The 25,856-nt window shown below is 69.5% G+C and overlaps 2 protein-coding genes across 4 annotated transcripts in view; one reads left to right on the forward strand and one right to left on the reverse strand.

Moving 5' to 3' along the window:
* Positions 1-6,146: 6,146 nt before the first annotated feature.
* ADRM1 (adhesion regulating molecule 1) lies at positions 6,147-11,631 on the forward strand. Its single transcript, XM_028524033.2, has 9 exons — positions 6,147-6,250; positions 7,059-7,272; positions 8,096-8,212; positions 9,482-9,692; positions 10,205-10,286; positions 10,511-10,743; positions 10,889-11,046; positions 11,164-11,266; positions 11,413-11,631. Exons 2-9 carry the CDS (start codon positions 7,060-7,062, stop codon positions 11,514-11,516), a joined length of 1,221 nt encoding a protein of 406 aa, XP_028379834.1. The 5' UTR covers positions 6,147-6,250; position 7,059; the 3' UTR covers positions 11,517-11,631.
* Positions 11,632-11,949: 318 nt separating this feature from the next.
* LAMA5 (laminin subunit alpha 5) overlaps positions 11,950-25,856 on the reverse strand; it is a 40,547-nt gene continuing 26,640 nt past the window's right edge. Inside the window, exons 36-80 of one of the 3 annotated variants that reach the window (XM_036010004.1) lie at positions 25,683-25,827; positions 25,333-25,473; positions 25,047-25,208; positions 24,781-24,882; positions 24,597-24,680; positions 23,971-24,201; positions 23,552-23,665; positions 23,258-23,385; positions 23,017-23,097; positions 22,721-22,935; positions 22,295-22,395; positions 21,824-22,004; positions 21,580-21,735; positions 21,155-21,306; positions 20,961-21,071; positions 20,661-20,772; positions 19,924-20,085; positions 19,635-19,834; positions 19,363-19,479; positions 19,072-19,226; positions 18,760-18,901; positions 18,538-18,640; positions 18,099-18,209; positions 17,250-17,429; positions 17,002-17,150; positions 16,737-16,907; positions 16,514-16,650; positions 16,277-16,430; positions 16,029-16,162; positions 15,790-15,952; positions 15,540-15,662; positions 15,306-15,454; positions 15,091-15,223; positions 14,860-15,003; positions 14,568-14,698; positions 14,306-14,476; positions 14,081-14,216; positions 13,847-13,989; positions 13,577-13,772; positions 13,334-13,501; positions 13,063-13,225; positions 12,810-12,943; positions 12,640-12,733; positions 12,380-12,499; positions 11,950-12,256 (exon numbers count right to left, since the gene is read on the reverse strand). In XM_036010004.1, the coding sequence (XP_035865897.1) occupies positions 12,042-12,256; positions 12,380-12,499; positions 12,640-12,733; positions 12,810-12,943; positions 13,063-13,225; positions 13,334-13,501; positions 13,577-13,772; positions 13,847-13,989; positions 14,081-14,216; positions 14,306-14,476; positions 14,568-14,698; positions 14,860-15,003; positions 15,091-15,223; positions 15,306-15,454; positions 15,540-15,662; positions 15,790-15,952; positions 16,029-16,162; positions 16,277-16,430; positions 16,514-16,650; positions 16,737-16,907; positions 17,002-17,150; positions 17,250-17,429; positions 18,099-18,209; positions 18,538-18,640; positions 18,760-18,901; positions 19,072-19,226; positions 19,363-19,479; positions 19,635-19,834; positions 19,924-20,085; positions 20,661-20,772; positions 20,961-21,071; positions 21,155-21,306; positions 21,580-21,735; positions 21,824-22,004; positions 22,295-22,395; positions 22,721-22,935; positions 23,017-23,097; positions 23,258-23,385; positions 23,552-23,665; positions 23,971-24,201; positions 24,597-24,680; positions 24,781-24,882; positions 25,047-25,208; positions 25,333-25,473; positions 25,683-25,827 (6,514 nt within the window). In that variant the 3' untranslated portion in view covers positions 11,950-12,041. Of the gene's footprint in view, positions 12,257-12,379; positions 12,500-12,639; positions 12,734-12,809; positions 12,944-13,062; positions 13,226-13,333; positions 13,502-13,576; positions 13,773-13,846; positions 13,990-14,080; positions 14,217-14,305; positions 14,477-14,567; positions 14,699-14,859; positions 15,004-15,090; positions 15,224-15,305; positions 15,455-15,539; positions 15,663-15,789; positions 15,953-16,028; positions 16,163-16,276; positions 16,431-16,513; positions 16,651-16,736; positions 16,908-17,001; positions 17,151-17,249; positions 17,430-18,098; positions 18,210-18,537; positions 18,641-18,759; positions 18,902-19,071; positions 19,227-19,362; positions 19,480-19,634; positions 19,835-19,920; positions 20,086-20,660; positions 20,773-20,960; positions 21,072-21,154; positions 21,307-21,579; positions 21,736-21,823; positions 22,005-22,294; positions 22,396-22,720; positions 22,936-23,016; positions 23,098-23,257; positions 23,386-23,551; positions 23,666-23,970; positions 24,202-24,596; positions 24,681-24,780; positions 24,883-25,046; positions 25,209-25,332; positions 25,474-25,682; positions 25,828-25,856 lie in introns of all 3 variants that reach the window. The other 2 variants (XM_028523644.2, XM_036010006.1) reach the window with 2 other exon arrangements.

Below are 25,856 nucleotides of genomic sequence, written 5' to 3' on the forward strand. Positions count from 1 at the left end.
CACTGGGGGTCAGGGCAGAGGCTCCGTCCAGGTTGGGGGGGGGCCCCGGGCGGCGCCCGTCCGGCCCGGTGGCCACTGTCTACTGAGCGAGCTCAGCCCCGGTCACGGCCCCCCAATCCAACGGGAGACTGCCCGCTGGGTGTGGCACACAGGCACACACACACACACGAGCACACAGGCGCACGCAGCACACGCACGCACACACCCGTGCACACACGCACGGCGCCCCATGCACGCGTGAGCACACGGCGCACACACACGAGCCGTGTGCGTGTGCGCACACCTGTCCCCACACACACTGGTGAGAGTGGCGGGCTCCCGGGGAGGGTGTTGCCGCGGCGTCCGGTTGGAATCACATCTGTAATTAAAACACGATTGGCAGCGAAGACTCGCTCTGACGGCGTCACTGTGTCACCCGGCCCCCGTCGGCCCCCGTGCCGCGACAGAGCCCTGCACGCAGCCACACGGCCACCGGCTCGCCGCCTGCTTTCCTGGCAGCCCCCGGGCCTTGGCGTGTTCTCTGTACGACATCCCGTCCTGGGACCCGCGGGTGTCGACTGCAGAACGGCCCACCCAGGGTCGGGGGCAGCCCACCCAGGGTCGGGGGCGGCTCGGCCCTGGAGGGCTGCAGCCCCCAGGTCGGGTCGGGCCGGGCCAGGTACGGGGTCCCCAGCCCCTCGGGCTTCCCGCCAGGGTGCCACCTGCACAGAGAGGTCACAGAAAGGCAGGTCCTGGTCCCCGCCCAGCTTCCCGGGCAGGTGAGCTGGGCGGGGCTCTCCTCCCAACGGCCGGGGAAGCTGGGGGTGGGGGGGAGGGACAGACAGGCAGCGCCCCCAGGTGTGAGCGCGCTCAGAGGGCTCGGCTCCCCGTGTGGCCGCCGCCGCGGGTCGCTGGGTGTGCACACGGGGACTGCGGAGCCCTGGGCCCTGGTGGCGGCGACGGTGGCGGCAAGGGGCCGAGGGCCACGCGCGGTGAGACCGTGCGAGAGTGCCCCAGACAACACGCCCTGCTCTGCTACTGCCCCCGGGCTGACGGCTGGCGCGGGGGCAGCCGGCCGCCCAGAGGCGGAGCCCGCTCCCTGCACGGCAGCAGCCCCACAGGCCTCGTGCCCCGAACGTGGGGCCTAGAGCTGCCCCACGCCCCGAAGCAGACGCAGGGCCTGAGCCCCGCACCACTGGGCTGGCGGTGACCGCTGGGGTCCCTCACCGAAGGCCTGGCCGGCCGCGGCAGAGTGCCGGCAGCCCACACAGCGGGAGGGGGGCTTGAAAACCACATCCGGCAGCAGATCAGCGCCCGGGGTGCAGCGAGAATTCCTAAAACCCAACAACATAAACACACACGGGCAGACACGCCGGCCTCCTCGCACGCCCACGCCAAAATGCCGAGCCGAGTGGCGGCTGACAGCTAGGGAAGTGGGGAGCCACGCCCACCCAGGCTGGCAGCGCGGCACAGACGGAACGGGAACGGCTGGTTCCTCGCCCACGGGCGGCGGATGAAACTGGGGGAGGGATGTCTCAGGAGCCAGGAGGCCCAGCCCCACCCAGGGTCCCAGTGCCAGGAAGGTAAGTCCCCACACTCTGGCCGAGAGAACCAGTGGGGACTGAGTCCATGGAGGAAACTTCTGGAGCCCCAAGCAGTTCCTCTTAAAGAACCCATACACAGGCTACTCAGACGCACTTCCTCCAAGCTCCGGCACCGGCACCGGGTGGCAGCTTGAAAGGCCCCAGGGGCGTGCAGGGGGAGGCTGAGGTGCCTGGCACCGGGGCGAGCAGAGGCCACTGTCCCTTTTCTGAGCCTGCTCCCACCACACAGCTGGCAAGCCGGTGCCATATCTGAGACTCCGTCAACCTGGCTGACGCTGTTTGACCCGCCCTGGAGACCCCCAGAGACTCCGCCCCACCCAACTTAGGAGCCCACCCGAGCTGTTAACAGAGACTTTTCCATACGAATGGCTGGTCTTGGCTCCTGCCACACGGCTTCCTAAATCCTCTCGGACAAGCAGCAGCCGGCCTCGGGGAGCCCCGGCCCGGCACTACAGCAGCAGCCCAGGTTCCCAGCTCGGCTTCACTTGGGAGTCTCCGCACCCAGCACAAGCAGCAGGCAGCTCAGGTTCTTTACAGCTCAGGCAGGGGGCCCCGGGTACAACACAGGTGGGGGCTGACCTTGGCCTGCGCCACCCAGGAAACTCCAGGGCCAGGGCACCCAGTGGACAGCTACAGGCCACGTCGGAGCACCACCACCCTGCCCCCACACATTTCATCCTCTACGGAGGGTGGAGGTGGGTGGTCGGTGGTCACAGCCAGTCCTTGCCCCTGACTAGCCTGGGTAAATCCCTCCCATTGACCTGCCAACAGCACCCAAGGCTCAACTGCAGGAGGAGGGTGTACTCAGCCCACATGAAGGGTGCACCTTGACTACCCAGTTTGGGTGACAGGGGAGGCTGTGCCACTGCCACTGGTCCCTACAGGACACCTACTATACTAGGTCACGCTACCAAAACACAGAGTCAAAGCAGCTCTACCTAATGCATAGAAGCAAACACAGGGAGGCTGCCAGAACAAGGAGACAAAGAATCATGGCCCAAGTAGCAGATCAAACTCCAGGAAAGGAGCTAAATGAAATGAGGGCAAACAATCTATCAGATCCAGAGTTCAAAACACGGGTTATCAGGACACTGCAGAGCACGGCGGGGCCCTCGGCAGCACGGAACACGCCCAGGCAGACGCGAGGGACACAGGAACCGAAATAAGGACGATTCTCAGGGGAACAACAGTAGCGGGGGGATGAAGCCGGGAATCAAATCAACGATGTGGAACATAAGGAAGCAAAACACAACCAGTCAGAAGAAGAAGAAAAAAGAATCCAAAACAAACAAACCAAAACGAGGATGGTGTAAGGCCTCTGGGACAACTGTGAATGTCCCAGCATTGCTTCACAGGGGTGTCAGAAGAGGAGAAAACAAGAGTTCGAAAACCTGTCTGAAAAAGCGAGGAAAGAAAGCGTCCCTACTTTGGTGGGGGAAATAGACACACGAGTCCAGGAGGCCCAGGGAGCCCCAGACGAGCGGGACCCAAAGAGGCCCACTCCCGGACACATCGCGGTTAAAATGCCAAGGGTTAAAGAGAAAGAGAGAATCTTAAAAGTACCAAGAGAAAAGCAAAGAATCACCTACAAAGCAGTTCCCATGAGACTCTCAGCTGATTTCTCAGCTGGAAAAAAGAAACCTTACAGGCAAGAAGGGGCTGTTAAGAAATATTCCAAGTCACGTCAAGAAAAGCAGGGACCTACCCCCAAGACGGCTCCACCCAGCAAAGCTATCATTTAGAATGGAAGGGCGGATAAAGAGCTTCCCAGACAAGAAAATAAAGGAGTTCATCATCACCAAACCATTACTACATGAAATGTTAAAGGGACTTGTGTAAGAAAAAGAAGATCAAAACTGTGAACAATAAAGTGGCAAAAAATGCATATCTATCAACAATTGAATCTAAAAAACTAAGCGAACAGGCAGAACAGAGACAGAATCATGGATACGGAGAGCGTTTTGATGGTTGGCAGATGGGGGTGTGGGGGGGGGTGGGGAAGGGGGAGGGGATTAAGGAGTACAAACAGGCAGCTGCACAGGAGCCACGGGGACGCCAGGTACAGTGTGGGAAGTGGGGACGCCAAAGGACTTACACGCGTGACCCACGGACATGGGCAACGGGGGGGGGATTGCCTGGGTGGAGGGGGGGAAAGGGGGAAACATCAGGACAAGTGTCATGGCACAATCAATAAACTATAATTTAAACAAGATTACAAGAAAAACAACCTGATTCGGCAACGGGCCAAGGGCTGGAAGAGACACCCCCTCTCACTGAGGAGGGCACAGGCGCGGCCGAGGGGCAGGGGAAAGACGCTCAGCCTCGCTGACCCCCGGGGACACGCACATCGAAACCGCAGCGAGCCCCGGCCCGCGCGGCCCCGTGGGCTGGATGTTGTCCCGCAAACCGGAAGGTCGTTGGTTCTATTCCGGGTCAGGGCGCAGGCCTGGGGTGCAGACCAGGTCCCCAGTAGGGGGCGCTCAAGAGGCAACCACATATTGATTTTCTCTCCGCCTTTCTCCCTCCCTCCCCCTCTCTCTCAAATAAAAGAAATTGGAAAAAACCCACCACCAAAAACACCCTACAAGGAGATAACCACCTCTCGCCCATTAGGAAAGCTGCTATCTGAAAAATAAAAATGAGCCCCGGCTGGTGTGGCTCAGTGGACTGAGTGCCAGCCTGCGAACCAAAGGGTCACGGGTTCGATTCCCAGTCCGGGGCACATGCCTGGGTTGTGGGCCAGGTCCCCAGTAGGGGGGCCCGTGAGACGGAGACACACACTGATGTTTGTCTCCCTTTCTCCCTCCCTTCCCCTCTCTATCTGGAAATAACAAAAAACCCGACAACAACCCCCCCAGGAAATAGCCAGCCCTGGGGAGGTGGAGAGACGGGAGCACGTGGGCACTGTTGGGGATGCAGACCGGCGCAGCCGCTGTGGGAAGGTCTGGAGTCCTCAAAAAATCAACAACGGAACTGCCCGGTGACCCAGCGACCCCGCTTCCAGATACGCACCCTAAAGGGTTGTGATCTGGGTCCCCGAGAGGAACCCCGACCCCGTGAGCACAGCCACTGCAACCTGCGGGCCCCCAGAGTGCTGCGGATGGGGGGAACGGGGACCAGCACCGAAGTGCAGAGCCTCTGTCTTTGTGCTCGGGCCCCCCCCACGCCCCCCTCCCAGAGCTCAAGGACAGCGCAACAGTGAGGGGACTGCGGGGAGGGCGTGGTGGGAGGCGGAAGGGGGTACAAGGGGGATAAATGGTAACAGAAAAAGAAACACAATACACTGTTGAGAAATAAAAACAAAGAGAAACCACCTCTACATTTAGAACGAATCACTCAGCCTCCAAAAGGGAAGGAAGTCCCGCCCTCGCCGCGGCCTAATTGGTCGGACTGTTGACTCGCAGCCACAAAGGCTGCGGGTTCGATTCCCGGTCCCGGCGCCTGGGCTGGTGGGGGTGGCAAACCAGTCCAGGCTTCTGTCCGGCCTCTGATGCTTCTCTCCCCCCTCCCCCACTCCCTCTCTCTCTAAAAGAGATAAAAATACGTCTTCGGGGGAGGATCACAAAACAAAAACGTAAACGAAGGAGGGAGACCCTGACCCGGGTCACGACCTCCAGGACGTCACCCTCAGTGCCCCTGCTTGTGTGGGTTTCATCTGCGGTACCCGACAGTCAGAACTTTACATGAAGAACCGCAAGCACACTGATCGGGAAGGGCGGGCCCGTTCACCCGTGACCTTGGACGGCGTTCCCTGCGAGAGGCAGCTCCATTTGGGGGGACACGGAACGGGCTGTGACTCTAGACCCCTGCGGCAGCGCCGGGAGGTCGAGTGGGCGTGGTGGGAGCAACAGGGAGTAGCAGCGCTTTTCGCTCCCCGGCTCGTCGTAAAAACGCACGCGAGGTACCCACGCAGCGGCCGCCCGGCCCTTGCTCGGGGGTGGGGGGGGGGCGCCGACGGACGTCCCCTGGGGGCCCGGAGGGCGGCGGCAGGGCGCGCCCCCACTCCTGGGCTGTCCGGTCGGCCTCCCGGGAGGACAGCGGCCGCCAGTCTGCTCCGACCCCACACCGGCCGCTGGGGACTCGAGCTGCCCACGGGGCCGAGGGGAGACGGCCCCCTGCGCTGTCGTCGGGGGGTGTGCAGGCACCGCAGTGGGGACCGCGCGCTCCCACGACACGGTTCAGTCATTTCCCGGAGGACGCGAAGCCAGACCCCCGTGTCCTAAGATACCCCTCCCCTGTCCCCCTGACCATACCCCCTACATCTCGGGACCTGCCGCCCTTCACCGACGGTGACCCTGGAAGGCGCCACCTCGCCCCCGCAGGCGCCCCCGCCTCTCCGGGCGACCCCTTCCCGACCCGCCATCCCCAGGCGCTGCCGCCAGGGGCCGCCGCCGCGCCCCTATGACACAGCAACAATAGGAGCCGCTCTGGCCCGCGCTTCGCTGGCCCACGCCTCCGCCGGAAAGGGCCGGGTCGGGCGGATGGACGGCGGGCCTCGCCAATCGCTCGCGGGGCAATGCCAGCCCTAGCGTCTGCCAGAGGCCAATCGGCAGCGACAGCTGCGGGCGGGGCGGGGCGAGCGGGGGCTTCCGGCGGGGCCCGGCAGGCGCCGAGGAGGAAGAGCGAACCCGGACGGTAGCTCTCGGCTGAGTCTCTGTGCGGGCCAGGTGAGTGGGCTGGCCGGGCACCGGGGCCGCTGCGGGCGGCGCCCGCGCCGTCGGGACCCTCGAGCCGGGCGCCGGGTCTGCGGAGGCCCGCGGGGCCGGGCGTTCGGGGCGGAGGGGCTCGGGGGCCTGGGAGCCGGGGTCCGTGAGCGGGCCGGCGCGCTCGGAGGCTGGGAGGCCTTTGGGGGGGCGGCCTGCGCGAGGCGAGGACTCTCGGGACCGGGGACCCGGGAGGCGGCTCTTGGGCCATCCCGGGCCCCCGCCCCGCTGCAGGCCGCCCGGGCCCCTCCGCGCAGCGCGGAGGCGAGGCCGTCGGGCTGTCGGGGGTGCGGGGCGGGGGGCGGGCGGTGCACCTGGCGGCAGGCTCCCCCCGGCTGCTGGCTGTTTTCGGAGGGAGCGCCCTGCAGCCCCACGGGCGTGGGGCCAAAGTCTCGTGTCCCGCCCGACGTGTTGGCGGTGTCTCCGCCCAGCCCGAGCTTTTAAATCCTTGGGGCCCCGGCCGGAGGACCGAGTTCCCGAGTGAGCGCGGCCGCGGGCCGCGAGACCGCGGAGATGCAGAAGTTGATTCCGCCCTTTGAGAAACGTGAGAAGCTGCGGGGTGGCTCCGTGGCTCAGGTGCCCGGCGGCGCTGCCCCCCCGCGCCCCGCCAGGTGCTCTGAGCGGGTGTTGGGCAGCCCTCCGTGTTCCCTTGTGCCCGGCGGAGGCTCTGCGAGGGGCGCCCCCCCGCCCCGGGTCGGGGCCAACGCAGCGCTCGAGTGGCAGGTCTGGCCTTCCACGTGTGACCGGGTCTGCCCGCTGGTCCCCTTTCCAGGATGACGACTTCGGGCGCTCTGTTCCCCAGCCTGGTGCCAGGCTCCCGTGGGTCCTCCAACAAGTATTTGGTGGAGTTCCGGGCAGGAAAAATGTCGCTGAAAGGAACGACCGTCACCCCCGATAAAAGGAAAGGGCTCGTGTACATCCAGCAGACGGACGACTCCCTCATTCACTTCTGCTGGAAGGACAGGACGTCTGGGAACGTGGAGGACGTGAGTGTGGGCGCCGCCCCGCCTGCGGAGGCCGCGCCTGCCCCCCGGGGAGCTGCCCTCCCGCCCTGCATGGGGTCAGCGGCAGGGTCGCCGCTCCGGCGGCCTCGGCGTGTGTGTGGGGGACTGCTGCCTTCAGGAGCTGCTCCGCGCTGCTCCTGGGTCGTCCCTGCCTGTGTGCGCCGCAGACCCCGGGGGTGAGGGGCTTCGGCCCTGGGGACCTGCTCCAGGAGGCTGGCTCAGCGCCCTTCACCCTCCAGGCCACAGTGCCCCAGGTTAGGTTCGAGAGCAGGTCGGAGGTGGCTTTCTGACTCACCTGGGAAGTTGTTCCCAGAATGTCCCTATTTACACACTCTTTCAAGAGTGGAAAGTCTCATCCTGGCCGGGGTGGCTCCATGGGTTGAGCACCAGCCTGTGAACCTAGGGACCGCGGGTTCGACTCCCAGGCAGGGCACACGCCTGGGCTGCAGGCCAGGTCCCCAGTAGGGGGCGTGAGAGGCACCCATACAGGGATGTTTCTCTCCTTCTCTTTCTCCTTCTTTCCTCCTTTCTCTAAAAGTAAATATATAAAATATTTTTTAAAAAGAGTTGAAAGTTCCCTTTCCCTGTCGGGTGCTGGGCCTGCCCCGGGCCCCCTCTCCCTTTGCAGGGGCCTCGGACCCCGGCTCGTCTGCCCTGCGGGGACCCTGCTGGTGAGGAGCTGGGTCCGGTGCCCTCCCCGCACCACGCCCCGAGGAGACACAGGGCTCGGCGGGTGTCCCTGGGAGGCTCTGGGGCCGGAGGGCGTGTGAGGGAGACACTGACACGCCCCCTGTGGCTGCCGCAGGATCTGATCATCTTCCCGGACGACTGTGAGTTCAAGCGCGTCCCGCAGTGCCCCAGCGGGCGGGTCTATGTGCTCAAGTTCAAGGCGGGGTCCAAACGGCTCTTCTTCTGGATGCAGGTGCGTAGGACCCGCGTTGGCCTTCTTCCGCGCCGTCGGCAGCCGCGGTGAGCGCAGCCCTGCGCAGCGGGCGGCGGGGCCGGCTGTCCCGGCCGGGCCGGCGGGCTCTGGCCAAGCGCTGGCCGCGCGTGCCGCCGCGGAGTCCCCGCGCGGCCCTCTGTGGGGGGCGGGGGCCGCTTCCCCAGCCGGCTGCCTGCGCTGGGCCCTGAGTGCCTCCCTGGGCGTGGAGTTCCCCGGACGACGGGCACGGATTCGAGGGCCGGGGCCCGCTGTGGCTTGCCGGTCTCTGGCCCCCTCGAGGGTCACGAGGACCCCGGGGCGGAAGCAGGGTGACGGTGTGTGGTGTCTGCGCAGCGTGTCGGGCGGAGACGCAGGGTCCTTTCCAGGGCGGTGCCGGGGTGTCCCGCACCCACGGCGGCAGGCCGCCTTCTGTCTGGCCACGCTGCTGCCTTGTCCTCGGCCGGCTGCAGTGCTCCCTGTCACAGGCGGTGGGTGTCACGGAGAAGACCCTTGTGCCAGGGCTGCCTCTGCGCATGAGCCTGGTCTGCAGGTCAGAGTGCAGGAGCGGCTTGCGCGTGCAGTGGGCACACGTGTGTGTGGGCGTGGCAGGAGTCGCAGCATCCCCCCCCCACCCAGGGCCAAGCCTGCCCCTCCCCAGCACCTTCTGGGGCCGGGAGGAAAGGTTTCCGTGGCGGGGGCCCCTCTGCTGGCCTGGCTCGTGCCAGGGCGGCGGGAGCGCAGCTGTGGTCCAGTCAGACTGTGCAGACTCGGTGTGTGAGGTTCGCAGCCGCTGGGGTAGATAGAGCCTGTCTCTCCAGTTTCGCTGGGAAATCTTGCCAGATGTTCTCCACCCGCTGGCCTTGCTGACCGTCCCCGTGTCACTCCTGGGACGGTGTCCCTCCCACTGCCCGTCTGCCCTGTCTCCATGTCCCCAGCACGTGCTCAGGGGCTGCTGGACGGAGGAGGCCTGGACACCGACAGGCGACCCTGCTCAACGAGCCCCAGCGCACCCAGGGGCTCTTCATCCCGCGGCTCACCCCAGGGGCCGTGGGCAGGCGGAGCCGGGGCCGGGGTCACTGCATTGCAGGCACCCGCCGAAGGGGGCGCTGTGGCCGTGCGGACCCCCGGCCCTGGGGGGGGCGGGGCCTCGCCCTGGCGGGGGGCGGGGCCTTTATTTGCGGCCGCAGAGCGCACGTCCCTCGCGTGGGACCGCTGCCGCGTGGCTGGGGGCAGCCCGCTCAGCGGCGGCGGTGTCCTGTCGCCCCGCAGGAGCCCAAGACGGACCAGGACGAGGAGCACTGCCGGAAGGTGAACGAGTGCCTGAACAACCCGCCCATGCCCGGCGCGCTGGGGGCCGGCGGGGCCGGCGGCCACGAGCTGTCCGCGCTGGGCGGCGAGGGCGGCCTGCAGAGCCTGCTGGGGAACATGAGCCACAGCCAGCTCATGCAGCTCATCGGGCCCGCCGGCCTCGGAGGACTGGGTACGCCCGCCGCTGGGGGCGGGGGTGCTGGGCGGCTTGCGTGCTGGCGCCGGTTTCCTTCACACGTCTGATTGGCCCTGAGGGGTGTCCGAGTGTGTGCACGTGCGGTGCTACCCCCTGGGGGAGGGCCCGTGAGTGGCAGCAGGGCGGGCGAGGTGCCACAGGAGCGCCCCACTGGGTGCCTTGGGCCCCGGGCTCCCTCTGTCCTGGCCGCTGCCCCTGGGGGGTTTTGGCAGCCGTGTCCGGGAACTGCTGGGCAGCACTCGCTGCTTTGTGCTGGATTTGCACTGTGGTCACGCTGACCCCGAACGTGGTGGGCGGAACAGGGGCCACCCAGCCGGATGGAACGGGCTTCCAGAACCGTTCGCGTAGCCGCTGCCCAGGCTCTGTGGTCACCACCTCCCCGCGTGTCCCTCTCGGCCTCTGGGCCCGCCTCTGTGCCATTGGCGGGGGGTGGGAGGGGGCGCCCCAGGTGGCTGTGATGGCTGAGCCTGTGTCCTTGCTCCCTGCAGGTGGGCTGGGCGCCCTGACGGGGCCGGGCCTGGCCAGCTTACTGGGGAGTGGAGGGCCTCCAGCCAGCAGCTCCTCCTCCAGGTGAGCCCCCGTCTTGTCCCCACTGCACCCTCGGGTGCCATCAGAAGCTCCCTCCTCAGGGAGACTGGGAGTGGGAGACGTGGGACGAAGCAGGTGTCTGGGAGGGTCCTTTCACGGTCCCGGTGCTTCCCGGACGCCTGCGCCTTGACGGCCTTTGGGGCGGGGCCGGTGGCTGCGGGGCACATGTGGGCGCCCGGCGGCTCCAGCTGCCCTGCTCTCCCCAGCTCCCGGAGCCAGTCGGCAGCGGTCACCCCGTCCTCCACCACCTCTTCCGCCCGCGCCACCCCAGCCCCTTCTGCTCCAGCAGCCGCCTCGGCCAGCAGCCCGAGCCCCGCGCCCAGCTCAGGGAACGGAGCCAGCACGGCAGCCAGCCCGACCCAGCCCATCCAGCTGAGTGACCTCCAGAGCATCCTCGCCACGATGAACGTGCCGGCCGGGCCAGGCGGCGGCCAGCAAGGTAACGCGGGGTCCTCAGCTCCAGGGCGAAGGGGCCGGCCGCCCCCTGCAGGGCGCCGTCCCAGGGGTCTCTGTGGGGCACGTCCCACCCTCCCGGTGGCGCCAGGCCCGCCTCTGGCCCCTGACGGCCGTGTGCTCGCCCCCAGTGGACCTGGCCAGCGTCCTGACGCCCGAGATCATGGCGCCCATCCTGGCCAACGCGGACGTCCAGGAGCGCCTGCTGCCCTACCTGCCCTCCGGGGAGTCGCTGCCCCAGACCGCGGACGAGATCCAGAACACGCTGACCTCCCCGCAGTTCCAGCAGGTGCCTTGCGCCGTGCCGTCCGCGGACGGCCTGCGTCCCTGCCGCGCGCGTCCGGGTCCCGCCCGGGTGGGTGCCCCGCCCCCAGGCTTGCTCAGAGGTGCTGGCCCTCCCTTGCAGGCCCTGGGCATGTTCAGCGCGGCCTTGGCCTCGGGGCAGCTGGGCCCCCTCATGTGCCAGTTCGGTCTGCCCGCGGAGGCCGTGGAGGCTGCCAACAAGGGCGGTAAGTGCCAGCCCCCCTCTGCGGTCGGGGAAGGGAGCCTCCCTGGGGGCGCGGCGCGGGCCGGCTGCCCCCACGCCTCGGTCAGCATCGGCAGGCCAGGGCCGGGGCCGGGCGGGCGGCAGCCTCACGTCTCCGGCACCTTGTAGACGTGGAGGCATTTGCCAGAGCGATGCAGAGCGGCGCCAGGCCGGAGCCGGAGGGCGACGGGAAGGACAAGAAGGATGAGGAGGAGGACATGAGCTTGGACTGAGGTGCCGCCGGCTCTCCCGGGGTGCGGAGCTCGGCCGTGCGGGGGCCGCACCCGCCCCCAGGGGCCCCGCGGCTCTCCCCCGACTTGCTAATAAATAAAGGTCTTGTCTTTTATCTCACAACTCTCCGGTTCTGTGCCTGGGACTCCATGCGGCGGCCCCGCCCCTTTTTCGGCTGCACGGGAGCCGGTGTCTCGGGGTGTCCTCACCTCGGGGTGAAAGGCCGTCCCCCACCCCGCCCCGTGGCCCTGTGACCAGGCTGTCTGACGCTCCTCTTTCTAAGTCTGAGGTCAGCGGTCAGTTAAGTGATTCCCTTTTTAGTTCGTGTTTTAAGAAAAGGGACCAGCGACTTACGGCTTCTCAAACTGTTAAAAATTGGTGGAAGGGAAACCTCGCAACGGCAAGCAAAGGTCAGAAGTGTAAAAACCCAGTTTTATTGTGTCCCGTCCCGCGTAAAAAGACATAACTTAAACGGCTCCTGGAAACGAGGCCGCCCGCTGCCCCGTGCAGAGAAACCCACATGGACTTCATCCACGGGCCTGGCCGCAGGCGGCCTGGGCGGCTGGCTGTTCTCGGGGGCGGGATTTCCGGGAGGCGGGCCCCTGCCCGCCCGGGCAGCCGCTGGCCCCCACTGCGCCCTGGATGCCCGCGGAGCGCGGCAGCGTGACCGGGGACCCGTTCACCGTCAGGCTCCTCATGCAGCCCTGGAAACCCGGAGGCCCGTCCTGTGCGCCCTCGAGTTCTGGGGGGTGGGGCAGATGGAGGGACACGGGTTGGCGCACGGCCTGGTTTCCAGCGGGCACCCCACCACGAGAGGGCGGGAGGAGATCGGGGCGACCCCTCCCCTGGGCGAGGCCGCACTCACCAGGCAGGCCGCCGAGGTGCAGGGGCACCGGGGTGTGCTCCGAGGCCTCCGGCGCGGGGCCCAGGGTCTGGCTGCTCTGGCCGTCCACCTCCAGCCGCAGGGCGCTCCCCGCTTTGGTCACTGTGGGCACAGGCTCTCTGAGGCGCGGCTGGGGGGCCCTCGCCAGCCGCGGGGCCCGGGCTCTGCCACGCTGTTGGCCTCTGCGGGTTGGTGCCCGAGTCCCCGCCCGGCTCCGGAGTCAGGGGAGGGGCCCGGCTCACCTGCCAGCTGGTGCCACTGCCCGTCACACAGGGCCCCGGAGAGCGTCACGGCGGTGGAGACCGCGCCCGCTCCATCGTCTGCCCGCAGCAGCACCTGGGGTGGGGGCGGCCGTCAGGAGGGCCCTGCCAGCCCCAGTGCCGCCCCCCGGTCACAGCCCCCGCCGGCTTACCTGCTTCCCCAGCACCTGCGCCTGTAGGTAGGGGGGCGCCTGGAGGCGGCCCAGGTGGAAGAGGAGGCCCGTGGCTGTCTGGGGCCGCACCTCCAGCCGCAGGCTCACGTTGGGCAGGCTGGCCCCCAGGGTGTCTGCAGGGGGGTGCCGTGAGCAGCAGGGGAAGCGGCCCCAGGCCCCTCCCTCCCTCCCGGGCCGTGGCTCCCACCCTGCCCCGTCCGGGCCCTGCCAGGAGTGGGGCCGGCAGACACACCTAGAGTGAGGGCTCCCCCGCTGCTGGCGAAGAAGAGGCCGAGCTCCAGGGGCTCCAAGAGGCAGGGCGTGACCCCCACCGTTGTGTGGGGGCTCCTCAGGGGCCGCCCATCCAGGGCCAGCCTCTTCACACAGCCGCCGAACCGGGTGCTGCTCACGGACGCCTGGGGGCACAGCACACGTGGGGTCAGGTCCTGGGGCTGCTGGGGAGGGGGTGCCGGTCTGGCTGGGCTGGGGCCCGGGTGGGGAGACTGGGCAGGGAGAGCTCTCACCGGGAGCCTGTGGCTGTGCTTGCTGCCAGGAGGAAGACCCCCCACAAAGAGGGTGTGGGGCCGGGGGGCCTGGGCCCCCTGGTGCCGCTTGTCCGTCTCCTCTCGGCCCTGGGCCCAGACCCCATTCACCCCCATCTGGATCCGAGTCTTGTCCCAGCGCACGGACACCTGGCGGTGGGCAGAGGTGCGTGAGGCTGGGAGCTCTCAGAGCCCCGCCCACGTCCCTTCCCCTCAGCCCCTTACCCGGTGCCACCGGCCAATCTGACCACGCAGGCGGCTCTGAACCCGGAGCCGGGGCACAGGGCCACTCGCCGCCTGAGCCACGAAGTGCCTGTGGCTCAGGAAGAGGGCCAGGGCGGGGCTGCCGGGCGCCCGGGGCACGGCGAGGGCCAGGAGCCCACTCCCCGAGCGGGGGCGGACCAGCATCGAGAGGCGGGACCTGGAAGCCAAGGGGGCGTCAGCTGGGTGGTCCCTCCGCACCTGCCCCGCCCGGCCCGGCTTGGTCCAGCTTACCGGTTGCTAAGGGGCGCTGGGAGGCCTGTGAACTCCAGGTAACTGGGCAGGGGGCCCCCAAACTGGTAGGTGCCCTGGAGGATCCCGAGGGGCTGTGGCGTGCAGGCGGGGTCTTGGGCGGGCTGCCGGCTGCGCCGGGAGGCCTGTGGGGTCAGAAGGGGATGCAGGGGTGCTGGGGAGCTGTCTTCCACCCGCCCCAGCTCCGCCCACCCCAACCTCGACCCCAGTGCCCACCTTCCGAGCCGCTGTGCCCTGTAGTCCTTGAGGTGCAGGTGATGTCTGGGGCCTGGGGGCCGGGGCGCAGCCTGAGCTCACACTGACACCCCCCAAGTTCTCCTGCAGGTCAAACACGCGCTGGGGCCCCTCGAGCCTGCGGGGGGAGGCGGGGGGGCAGTCAGCCACGCAGGCAGCCCCTGGGTGGGGCGTCAGCGCCAGCGTCCCAGCACCCGCTCAGCTCACCTCTGCACGAAAACGTTGCTGATGCAGCCACTGAAGTTACGGTAGGTGTCCGGCTCAGGCAGGCCTCCCAGGAGGAGCCGGGGGGGCTCCACGGGCTGGGGCCGGGGCCTGGCGGGGGGCCCCCGGTGGGGCACCATCTGCTGAAGCTGGTCATCCACGTACAGCCAGACCCTGTGGGGAGAGCGGAGTTTCTCCCCCTGCCCCCCTGCCCCCCAACCCCCTGCCCCCCACCTGGCCACTGCCCCACCTGCTCCCAGCTCACCCCGTGGCGTTGCTGTAGAAAGCGACGTAATGGGGGGCACCGTCCGAGAAGACCCCTGACGACCTCACCTCGGTCCTCACACACCGGAGGGTCACATGGCCCTGCTGCAGGGACACGCCGCACAGCCCATCCTGGGGACAGTGGTCAGGTCAGCAGGCCACGCCGGGGTCCCAGGCTTGCTCCCTCCCGCGGCCCGGGCCCTGTCACCCCAGCTGCAGGGGGTCAGAGCCACGAGGGGAGGGCGGGGCAGAGTTGGGGAGCAGCTGGAGGTCCGCGGGGCCGCTGGACCCACCGGGGAGGCTCTGTGGTAGAGCAGACCGCTGTCCTGGGTGCTGCGGAAGCCGAAGCCAGAGTAGACTTGGCCAGTGAGGGGCGGGACGTCTGGGAGCGCCAGGGGCAGGAAGCCGCGGCCGGTGAAGGTCATGGCCCGTTCCACCTGTAGGCAGGCGACAGTGAGGCCCAGGTCCGCCGGCAGGAGAGGGGCCGCCAGCGGGGCGGGGCGGGGCGGGGGTGCAGGGCTCACCAGCAGGTCCGCGGTGCAGCCGGCGCTGATGCCCGTGGTGTTCAGCCGCTTGAGATCCACGTACTTGCCCAGGGACTTGATGCCCTTGACGCAGCCGCGCACGGAGCCGCCGGTGGGGAAGAGCCGCAGCAGGCTGCGGGGGCGAGCGCGTGTTGGGGACTGGCATGGGGGCAGGGAGGGTGGGCGTGGTCGAGGGGGGCCCTGCGCCGGCTCACCTCGGGGGCAGCTGGTCCGGAGGCACGCCCCCTAAGTAGTAGGAGTCGGCCAGCTGCAGCACGTTGTCCTGTTCCACGTTGAACACGTTGGCCCTCTCCACGCGCACCAGCACGCGCTGGCGGCCGCCCCCCAGCAGCAGCACCTGGATCTGCAGGGCAGGACAGGGGCTGCGGAGCCTGCAGCGTCCGCTGGCCCCTCCCGCCCAAGGCCGCCCCACGGGGCTCCAGCCTTACTGCCTTGCTGGCCGAGGTCAGGAGCGGCGGGGTCGTCAGCGGGACGGCCTCCTTCAGGCCCTCGCCGAAGTCGTAGAGGAGGTGGAGACTGCCGTCCATCACCGCCAGGCACAGGAACTGGCCCTGCGGGGCGGGCGGAGTCAGCGTGGGTGGGGCCAGCACGGGGCGGGGCCAGCACGGGGCGGGGCCGGCGGCGGAGGGCGGGGCAGTGGGCGGGGCCAGCGTGGGGAGGCGGGCCCAGCAGGCCTGCCTGGTGCTGCAGGAAGAAGATGATCCCGTTGGAGGACACCAGCCGCAGCTCCTGGTCGAAGCGCTTGGTGTTGCCCGACGGACTGGCCGCCTTGATGTGGGCGAAGCCGGAGCCCTCCAGGTAGGAGCCGTCTGTGAGCCACGGGTCTCCAGTCGACTTGGAGCTGCAGGGCAGAGGTCACGGGGTCAGTGGAGAGTGGGCCAGGTAGGGGGGAGGGGCGGGCCCCAGGCGGCACCTACCGCGGACAGGGCTTGTCCACCGCGGTGCTGAGCCGGAAGGTCTGCTCGAAGTTGTAGAGGCTGATCACCTGCTCGTTGAGCGTGCCGACCTCGATGCAGCCCTTGTACCCGGGGAGGCGCAGCGGCTCCGGCGGCTGTGGGCGCAGGCTGCGTCAGGGCGCCACCGGGCGGGCTGGCGCCAGACGCCAGCGGGACTTGCGGGAACCAGCGAGGGGGGAGGGGTGGCCACGCGCCCCGGCCCGGCTCACCGTGAAGCTGCTGGGGTAGCCCCCCACGTAGAAGACGAAGTCGTCGGGCTGCAGGCTGAGCAGCCCCTCGTCCCCGGGGGCCACCGTGTCGCCCTTGGTCTCCTGGATCACCCTGTTCTCCACCGTCACAGACATGTGGCCGAACTGGAGGGTCCTGAGGGCAGAGCGAGGGCGTCTGGAGTGGACACGCAGCCCTGGCAGGGGGCTGGGGAGGCGGGGGGTGGGCCAGCTGCCCACCTGTCGATGCTGACGGCTGCAAACTGCTCCCCGATGTTCTCATCGACGCTGAGGTTGGCGGGGCCCGCGGCCCCCAGGCGGTACACCCAGTGCACCTTCTGGTCCCGGAGGGCCACACCCATGTAGTCGCCAGTGGCCTGTGGACAGGAGACGCGGTGGGACGGGGACCCAGCCCGCCCGCCGCTCTAGCCTGACCACCCGGCCTGCCCAGCCGGCCCGGTACCTGGCGGCTGCCCATGTACAGCACAAACCGGTCCTCGGAGGACTGGTTGGACCCTGACTCCGGGCTCTGCAGGTAGAACTTGAGGGCCGTGTAGGCGGCAAGGTCGCTGAGGTCCCGGGGGGCGCGCAGCTGCACCCCCGAGTTCCCGTTGAACTTCATGGACACCTTGACCTGCGTGGACGGTGCACAGCCCATCAGCGTCCACCGCCCAGCTTCCCGGGTGCCCCCCCGCCCCTGCCCCGCTGCACCCAGCACTCTCGCCCACCTTGCTGGCGGCGCCTCGGGCCTGGGCGATGAGCTCCCGCACGCGGCCGATGCTGGCGGACAGGGCCAGGCTGGCGTTGTGCGCCCCACGGTTCTCCAGGAGGCTCAGCTTGGCCAGCAGCTGTGGCAGCGTCTTCTCCAGGGTGGACACTACAGAGAGGGGGGCGGAGGGGCGGGGTCAGCTCTGAGACCCCTGCCTCCCACCCCTGGCCCACCCCCCGCAGGGGGGAAGGGGGGGCGGGGGCCCACCTGAGCGGCCTGCGTCGAGCACCACCTGGCCCAGGTCCTGGCTCTGCAGACCGCCGTACTGGCCCTGCCACTGCTCCAGGTTCTTCTGCATGTCCCGAAGCCGGGACTGCACGTGGGCAGCTGTGTCCTGGGCCTCGGCGGCTACTGCCTTGGCGTTGGCGATCTTCTTGCTGGTCTCGTCTGTGGTGGGCCGGGGCAGGCTCAGCGGGGCCAAGCAAAGACCATGCCGGCCCCGCCCCCGCCAGGAAGACCGCCGAGGCCCCCCCGACGGCCAGCAACGGGGATGCTGAGAACACGGAAGCCCACACCCCACGCCCCGTCCCCCCCCCAGGTGGCTGCTTCTGCGCCAGCCTCTTGGACCAGAGCTGAGCTGCCCTGACGCATCCGTTCAGCCTGGTCTCCCCGCAGCCACCACTGCCGTCCCCGGGCCACCGCCCTCTCCCCGTGGCCCTGCCACGGTCCCCAAGGCTCCCGAGGCCTCCACGCGGGAGCAGGCAGCACTGGTTTACTGCACACCAGGGTCGGACTCGCAGTTCCTCTGCTCTGAGACGGCCTGGGCCCCTCTGTGTGCCCACCCCCCTCCGTGCTGGCCTGCTGTCTGTGCCCCCTCACAGTTACCCCTTGCTGCTCGGGTCCCTTTTGCTTGGCGTTCACCTCCCGACCAGCAGGAGGCGCTCAGGGCCGGGCGCCCAGGGGGTTGCCACTGTGGACAGCGCAGGTGTGAACCTTTCCCCCCTCACAGAGCCCTACCACCGGCCGCTGGCTGAAGTGACGCTCGTGTGGGCAGGTGTCCCTTCGCCTCTGGGGACAAGCAGTGGGGGTCGGAGGAGGAGGGGAGGTGCGACCTACCTGTGTCCATAGCCAGCATGGCCTGCACCTCCCGCACTCTGGCCGCCAGCTGCTCCTTTCTGGCCCGGGCATCGCTGAGCTGGGTCCCGGTGCCCTGGAGCGCGGCCCACACTGCGGGGGAGGCAGCCTCAGCCCCTGGGTGCCCCTCCCCTCCACGTCTGGGTGCAGCCACCCTGGCCGAGGCAGACCAAGGCTGGCGTGCACACAGACAGATGGAGATGCCCAGACACGAAGGCCCTCGGCCCAGGGGCAGGCGCTGGAGGGGCCGGGGCTGCTCTGGTCCCACCGTAAATGAGATTGCCCCGTTGTGGAGACGAGACCCCAGAGGCTCAGAAACGCCAGCGTCCGGCTGAGATTCCGGCAGCAGCTGGCCCCGTGTCCCCTGACCTGGGCACTTGCCCTCCCCAAGCCAGGGACACCCAGGCGTGGTGGTGCTCACCTCGGCCCAGCCTCCGCTGCTCCCCGAGAATGGCCTCCTCCAGGGCGCTGCTGTTGGCCCGCAGCTCCCGGGCCCGGGAAGCCAGGCCCTGCTGGACCACCGTCTGCAGACGGGAGACAGGACACAGGTCACACCCACGCGACAGGAGCGGATCGGGTGACTCAGGGCTCCTTCAGCCGAGGGGAGGAACGGGGGGGGGGGGGGGGGCAGTTGGGGCCCCACCTCCCACGTGCGGCCGGCCTCTTGCAGCGCCTGGCCCGCGGCGCCCTCGGCGGCCTGCACGGCTCTCAGGATGCTGCTGTAGGCGTTGGCAGCCTCGATGGCGCGCTGGATGAAGCGGTCCTGGTTGACTCCGAGGATGATGCTGGGGGGGGGGAGAAGAGCCCGAGGGTGGGGTCAGGTGGGGACCCAGAGATCCTCAAGGGGCTCAGGGGCCTCCCTGCTGAGGACAACTGCTCCTCCCTCTGGGCCGCGCCAGCCGCGTCCCGCTGAGGCCCGGCCTGGTCCCCCCGGCACCCTCGGCAGGCCCCGCACCTGGACAGGTTGTGCGCCAGCTGGTCCAGCTGCCACGCGTGGGCCTCGGCGGCCTCCACCAGCTCCACCTTGCTGTCGATGGAGGCGAAGGCCCGGATCTTCTCCTGCAGTGGCGCCCGGGCTCCGTCCAGGCTGGCGGCCAGGCGCTCGTACTCCTGGGGGCAGAGGGGCCGGGTGGGACCTGTCCCCCATCCCTACCCCCTTCCCACTCCGCTGGGACCCCAGGGGCCACGCTCCACACGGGGAAAAGCCTCCCGCCCCGCCCGGGCGCAGCACACGGGCAGCGCTCACCTCCTTGGCCCGGTCCATGCCCTGCAGAAGCTCTGAGACCCGGGCCAGGGTCTCCCTGGCCGCCTGCAGGGTGTCACTCAGAGTGGCGTTGTCCTGGGACAGCTCCTGCTTGCGACGCTGCAGGGGACAGGCAGAGTGGTGGCAGAGACAGAGAGACATGATGGGGTGGGGGCAGGTGACCGGGGTGGAGGGGTGCAGGGGTGAGGCAGGGGCACAGGGCGGGAGGGGAAGGGGAGAGGGCCGGGGCGGGACGGGACGGGGCGGGCCCGCACCAGCGCCTCCTCCAGGCGCTCCTGGTTGCGGCTGTTGAGCTCCTCGGCCTCCCGTGTGGTGCCCACCGCCCGGTTCAGGGCCTCCCGCAGGTCCATGAGGCCGGCCTCGTGCTGCGCCAGCTGCTCCCGGGCGCGGGCGGCCAGGGCCTGGTTCCCCTCCCAGCGGCTGGTCAGCTGCTCCTGCACTCGGGCCAGCACTGGCGGAGATGGGGCACGGGGACGGTCACTTGGGCTGGGATCCCCGGAGCCCGCCCCTGCCCCCTGGGCCAAGGCCTCCTCCACTCACGCCTCTGGGCCTCGTCCAGCTCGGCCTCAGCTGCTGCCCGGGGGGCCCCCAGGTCGCGGGCCCGCATCTCCCTGAGCATTCGCTCCACCTCGGCCAGGGTCCGGCGCAGCTGCTCGCCCGATGGGGCCGTGGCGTTGGCCGGCAGCAGGTGCTCTGTCACCAGCTCTGAGGGTTTGAGAAGGGGGCTGTCACGCCTGAGGCTGACACCGGCCCGCCAGCTTCGGGGCTGAGGACCCTGCCTGAGCTCCTTCAGCACACCCGGGGGAGCGGGGGGTGCTCCGGGCGGCTCGGCCCTCATGCCCCACCCCTACCACCCCCAGCCGCTGTGCCCCTGCTCAGCCTTCTCCCTCGGCCCCTGGCCTGGGCAACCTCTCCTCCTGTCCAGTGCTCAGCTGGACCTGCCCTTCTTCCCTGACCCTTGGGCTGAGCCAGGTCGCCTCTGATCTCTTCCTGGTGACACATTTCGGTTTGTAATTCAGGTGCTCCCTAGCGAGTTTCCCCAGGGGGCAGGGTGCCCACCGGGCGGGCACCGGCCCACTTCCCACCGCTCTCCTACCCTCTCCCCCTGGCTGCACCGGCTGCCCCTCCCACCTCGGACTCTGCCCGCCTGCTTCCTCGGCAGCCGCACCCTCTGCCCAGTGAAACGCCCGAGCTCCCTGGAGGCCGCTGCACTGCCCTGAGCCCTGAACATCATCCTGACCCCCCTGCCCCCGCCCCCCGCACCCGGGGCCAGCGCCTACCGCTCAGGGTTCGGCCCAGAGCCTGGATGGTCTCCAGCAGTGTCTGTGCCCGGCCCAGTGTCGCCTCCGTGCTGGCCAGAAGCTGGCCAGCCTGAACTCGGGCCCCTGTGGCCTGTGGACACAGCAGCCCATCAGCCCTGAGCCTCTGCTGGCTGCAGGGCGTGGGGAAAGGCTGGGCCTAGGCAGTGGTCTTGGGCCTGAGCGGAGGCTCAGGAGAGACACAGACAGTCTGGGGCCCGGGGGGAGGGGTCCATGGGAGGAGAACCCTGAGGGGCGGCCCTGAGGGCCTTGGGGTCCTGCCTGTCCGTCCAGCCGCTGGGTGTCCTGCCCGAGGCTCTCGCTCTGCCCCTCCAGGGCCTCCAGCTGCCGCACGGTCTCGTGGCGGGGGCCTCCCGGGCTCCGGAGCTGGCTCTGTGGGGAGGGGACCGTGAGGGCCTGCCGCTCGGGGTGGGGAGGCCAGGGGGCCTGGACTCCAGGGCACCGCCGCTCAGTACCTGCAGGTCGGCGATGGAGGCGTTCAGCCTGTGCAGCTGGGCCCAGGCCGCAGAGCTGACGTTGATGCCCTGCAGCTGCTCCCGGATGGCGGGGAGGAGGCCGCCGAGCCGCTCCAGGTCATCCAGCAGCAAGACCACACAGTGGTCACACACTGGGCGGGCAGACAGGTGGGGCGGGTAAGCCAGGGGGTGGGGGGCCGTGGGGCTGGGGGGGGCTGCTGAACTGGGCTAAGGTGAGGGCCAGGGGTCAGCCCAGGGGGTTGAGGGTCAATGTAAGGACAGGTGCAGCATCCCTCAGAAAACCGAGAGGGAGAGTTGTGGCCACAGGACTCCCCTGGGTGTTGAGGTCAATGCTGGGGTCCCCGGGTCAGTGGGGGCTGGAGAAGGGGGTGTGGTCGGAGGGGTGGGGCGGGGCAGAGACCCACCTTCGCAGTGCACACCGGGGGCCCCGGGCCGGCCAGGCACCGGCACCGGCACCTGGTGCTGCTGGCTGCAGCTGTCGCAGCGGTCCCCGCTGAGCCCCGGGGGGCACGTGCAGCGGCCCGTGTGCACGTCACAGTGGCCCCCCTGGCACTGGCAACCTGGGGTGGGGGGCGGAGGGTGAGGCGGGTGGCTGGCAGAGGGCCCCTGGGTGCTCGCCACCCCTTGGGCCCCACCCACCACACTCACGCCTGCAGCCTTGCTCAGGGTGGCCCCAGTGGCCGGCGGCACACTCTCGGCACTGGAGCCCCCCCGCCCCCGGCCGGCAGGGGCACTGCCCACTCTGGGGGTGGCAGTCGGAGCCCTCGGAGGCCGGTCCACAGGCGCACGGGCGGCAACCCCCGCAGCCGTCGAAGCCGAAATGTCCTTCCTGTGGGCACAGGTGTGGTCACAGCTCTGGCCAGCCCTCAGGACCCTGCTTCCGCCACTCCTTCCACCCTAAGTTCCCACCCTCCAGCCCGAGGCCACGCCTCCCCAGCCCAAGGTCCCGCCCCTGCACACCAGAGCCCACCCTCCAGCCCGAGGCCACGCCTCTCCAGCCCGAGGCCCCGCCCCTGCACACCAGAGCCCACCCTCCAGCCCGAGGCCACGCCTCTCCAGCCCGAGGCCCCGCCCCTGCACACCAGAGCCCAGCCGGAGGCCCCTTCCAGGCAGCCCTACCTGGCAGCGGTCACAGCGAGGCCCTGTCACACCGGCCTTGCACAAACACTGTCCAGTGTGGGGGTCACAGGCCTCTGTCCCACACGGGGAGCAGTCGCACCCTATAGGAGGTGGAACTGTGACAGTAGCCCCCGCCAGCCTCTCCCCTCCCCCACACTTACTGAGCAGGAGTAAGGCCGCCCCTCGGATCCTCACCTGCCCCTTTTTACCACCTTCCCCTGGTCCAGAGTGCAAGGACGTCCCGCCCGACCACAGGTGGCCCCCTCGCTGTCCCACCCTGCCAGAGGGACCGGCCAGAGCCCTCCCGGGGTTCACCCTCAGTGGAGGCCGGCCCGGGGCTCTTCCTGCCGGGCCTGGCAGGGGACACAGCCGGCTCCCAGGGACATCCAGCGCCCGCGCCGGGCCGCCCCGCCCCGGGGGACCTACGGGTGCAGTTTCCTGGCAGCAGGGCGTTGCCGTAGAAGCCGGGGGCGCAGGTCTCGCAGTGGGGCCCGGCGGTGTGGTGCAGGCAGGTGCGGCAGGCGCCCGTCAGGGGGTCGCAGTCGTTAAAGAGCAGGTTGGGGTCCCCGTTGCCGCTGCAGTTGCAAGGCCGGCACGAGCTGCCCAGCACCAGCGGGTTCCCGAAGAAGCCGGGGGCGCACCTGGGGCGCGGGCGGGGTCAGCGGCGCTCTCGGCTGCGCCCCGCCCCGCCCCCACCTCCTAGGCGCCGCCCCCCGGCTCACCGCTCGCAGGAGGCTCCCGCGTAGCCAGGTTTGCACAGACACTGCGCGCGGCCCCCCGTGAAGACGCAGCCCACCGCGAAGCTGCCGAAACGGAGGCGGTTGTCACGCACCCGCACACCCCGCGGGAGCGCCCCTCGTATCCAGACTGCCCCGGACTCCAGGGGGGGCATCACCCCCAGCTCTGGGGCCCACCCAGCGGCCCCGGCCGCGGAGGACGGCAGGGTCGGCTGGACCAGCTTACTTGTTGGAAGGCACCGAAACGGGGCAGGGGCAGCTGACGCAGGGGGCTGCAGGGTCCTCGGACCCGTTGCGCACGAAGCCGGCCTGGCAGCGCTCGCAGCGGTCACCCTCGGTGTTGTGCTGGCAGCCCTGGGGGAGGGGCGGGGGGCGGGTCAGCACGGAGCACGCTGACTTCCAGCTCCGCCCGCACTCCGCCCAGAAGCCTCCCCACGCCTCCGTGGGTCCGCAACCACGGACCCACAGGTCCCTCGTGGGTGCCTTGGTGGCTGCCCTCCCTCCGCCAGGGCCCACTCACCACGCAGGTGCCCGTGCCAGGGACGCAGAGGTCTGAGTGGCCGTGGCACTGACAGGGGACACAGCGACCCAAGAAGAGCCCTTTGACGTCCCGGTAGTAGCCGGGGGCACATTCCTGGGGGCAGAATCGGCATCGGGGGTCAGCAGCGGAGGCTGGCCAGCCCGGCTCAGGGGCGGACCGGGAACCGCGTTCACGAGCCAGACTCAGGCGGACCGGCGGGCAGCCCGGCAGCAAGCAGGTCAAGGGCGGGGACACCGGGTGACAGGGGACGAGCAGACAGCGGAGCCAGCGGCTGGCCTGGCCCGAGGTGCGGGGGTCGGGCTGCTGGGAGGGTGGTACCCGGCAGATGGAAGGTAAAGTGGGGTGGCAGCAGCGGGGACCCAAGGCAAGAGTGGGCGGCCGCCCCTCCCCCACCTCACCTGGCAGGAGGCCCCCAGGTAGTTGGCGGGGCACATGCACAGCTCCACGCTGCTGGCCGGAGGCCCCCTGCCCGCCTCGCCGGCCACCTCCAGCGCCACCCCGCGCAGGGAGACGGCGGAGGAGACCCTGGAGAAGAGCGCGCGGATCTGCAGCTGCTGCAGGCCGGCCAGCACCATCATGAGCTCCTCGCGGGACACCGGGCTGTGCGTCTCCGCGTGCCGGAAGTTCCCCTGCGGGGCCACCACAGTCCTCAGTGGGCGGAGCATGCGCCCCTGACAGACCCTCCCGTGGGGGCGGGGTTTCCCCTGGGCTGGAATGAGCCCCAACAGCCCACGGTCACTGTCATCGTCGGGGGTGGAGTGGCCCCAGTCCCCTCCCGTGGGGCACAAACCCCAGCTCTGGGTGCGGCGAGTTTTCCAACAAAAAGGGAGTTGGAGCTTTTAGAAGAAAACGAACGTCAGAGAGACACACGCTCTCCTAAAGGAGACGCAGAAATGCCCACTGCCGATGGGAACGCCAGGAGTGAGCGGGGCAAAGACACAGGCAAGCCCCAGTGGGGAGCCGGGCGGGGAGCCACGGGGCCCAGCAGGGAGCAGGGACGCAGGCTGGGGCCCGCTCCACCCACCTCCACCAGCTGCAGCTGCCCGCGGTGCCCGCGGCCGGCCTCCGGGTACACTGGCTCCAGGAACATGATGCTCATCTGGTTGCCCTGGGGAGGCAGGCAAGGGCCCCGTCAGGGCTGCCCGAGTCCTGGCTGCTGCGCCGCGCCCCCCCGCCGCCCACCCGGCTGCGACCGCCCCGTCGGCCACCTGCAGCACCACGTCCGGCCTGCTCTCCGTGGGGAGGAACACGTCTCCACGCTGGATCTCTGAGTGCAGCTCGTAGCGGAGCGTCCCCCCGTAGGACGACACCTGGAGGACGGACAGAGGAGTGTGACCTGGCCAGACGCTGCCCACGGGTCGAGCCGTCCGCGGCGGCCCTGGGCACGCTCTGGGAGCCCCTGCGCCTCCCTGCACACAGGCACCGCCCCCCGACACCCCCCCACCCCCGCCCCAGAACCGGGGCGCCTGCTCACCCGGTCCCCCAGGTAGGAGGGCGGCGCCTGCCAGTACAGCTCCGGGGAGCCCTCGGGGACGCGCCGCAGGTCCGCGTAGAGCAGGCTGCCCTCCTCCCGCAGCGCGTGGGGCACCACCTGCCGGTCGCCGCTCACCAGCGTCCAGCCCTCCATGTCCACGAACTGCGGAGCACAGGGGCCGTGAGCGCCGCCAGAAGCCCCAGGGCCCGCCCTCCACGGCAGACACCGCTGCTGATTGGCCAACAACGTGGCCCCGCCCCGAGGCCGGACGGCCCCGCCCACGCACCTCCTGGCGGCCGTGGGTGGAACTGCGGCAGCGCTCCGTGGCCCCGAAACAGAAGCAGCGGGTGCAGCCTTTGGGGTTGGCAGCGTCCAGGGAGAAGGTCCCGACGCGGCACTGGTCACATCTGGGGCCCTGGACGTTCTCCTGGGGGCAGAGGTCAGGGCAAGCCAGTTGGTGGGCCATGTGCGGGCCCCTGGCTGCCTCGTCTCCTTGTCACCCCATCGCCTGCGGGCGGTTCTCCCACACCCCCCGGGGGGTCCCGGCCGTCCCAAGGGACAGGCTGCTGTGGACAAGGCAGGGTGAGGGTCAGGTGGGGCGCAGGCCCCGGTCCCCCTGGGACCCTCGCCCCTCACCTTGCAGCGGCACTGGCCTGTGACGGGGTCGCACACGCCAGGCGCAGAGCCGGCGTGCAGGCAGTCACAGGGCCGGCAGCCGGGGTAGCCGTAGAAGCCCGGGGCGCAGGTGTCACAGCGGCGCCCGGCCACGTGGGGTCTGCACCTGCCAGGGGGCGGGGTTCAGAAGCCGGC

Source organism: Phyllostomus discolor, chromosome 9 (assembly GCF_004126475.2).
Source record: "Phyllostomus discolor isolate MPI-MPIP mPhyDis1 chromosome 9, mPhyDis1.pri.v3, whole genome shotgun sequence".
Classification (NCBI taxonomy): Eukaryota; Metazoa; Chordata; class Mammalia; order Chiroptera; family Phyllostomidae; genus Phyllostomus; species Phyllostomus discolor.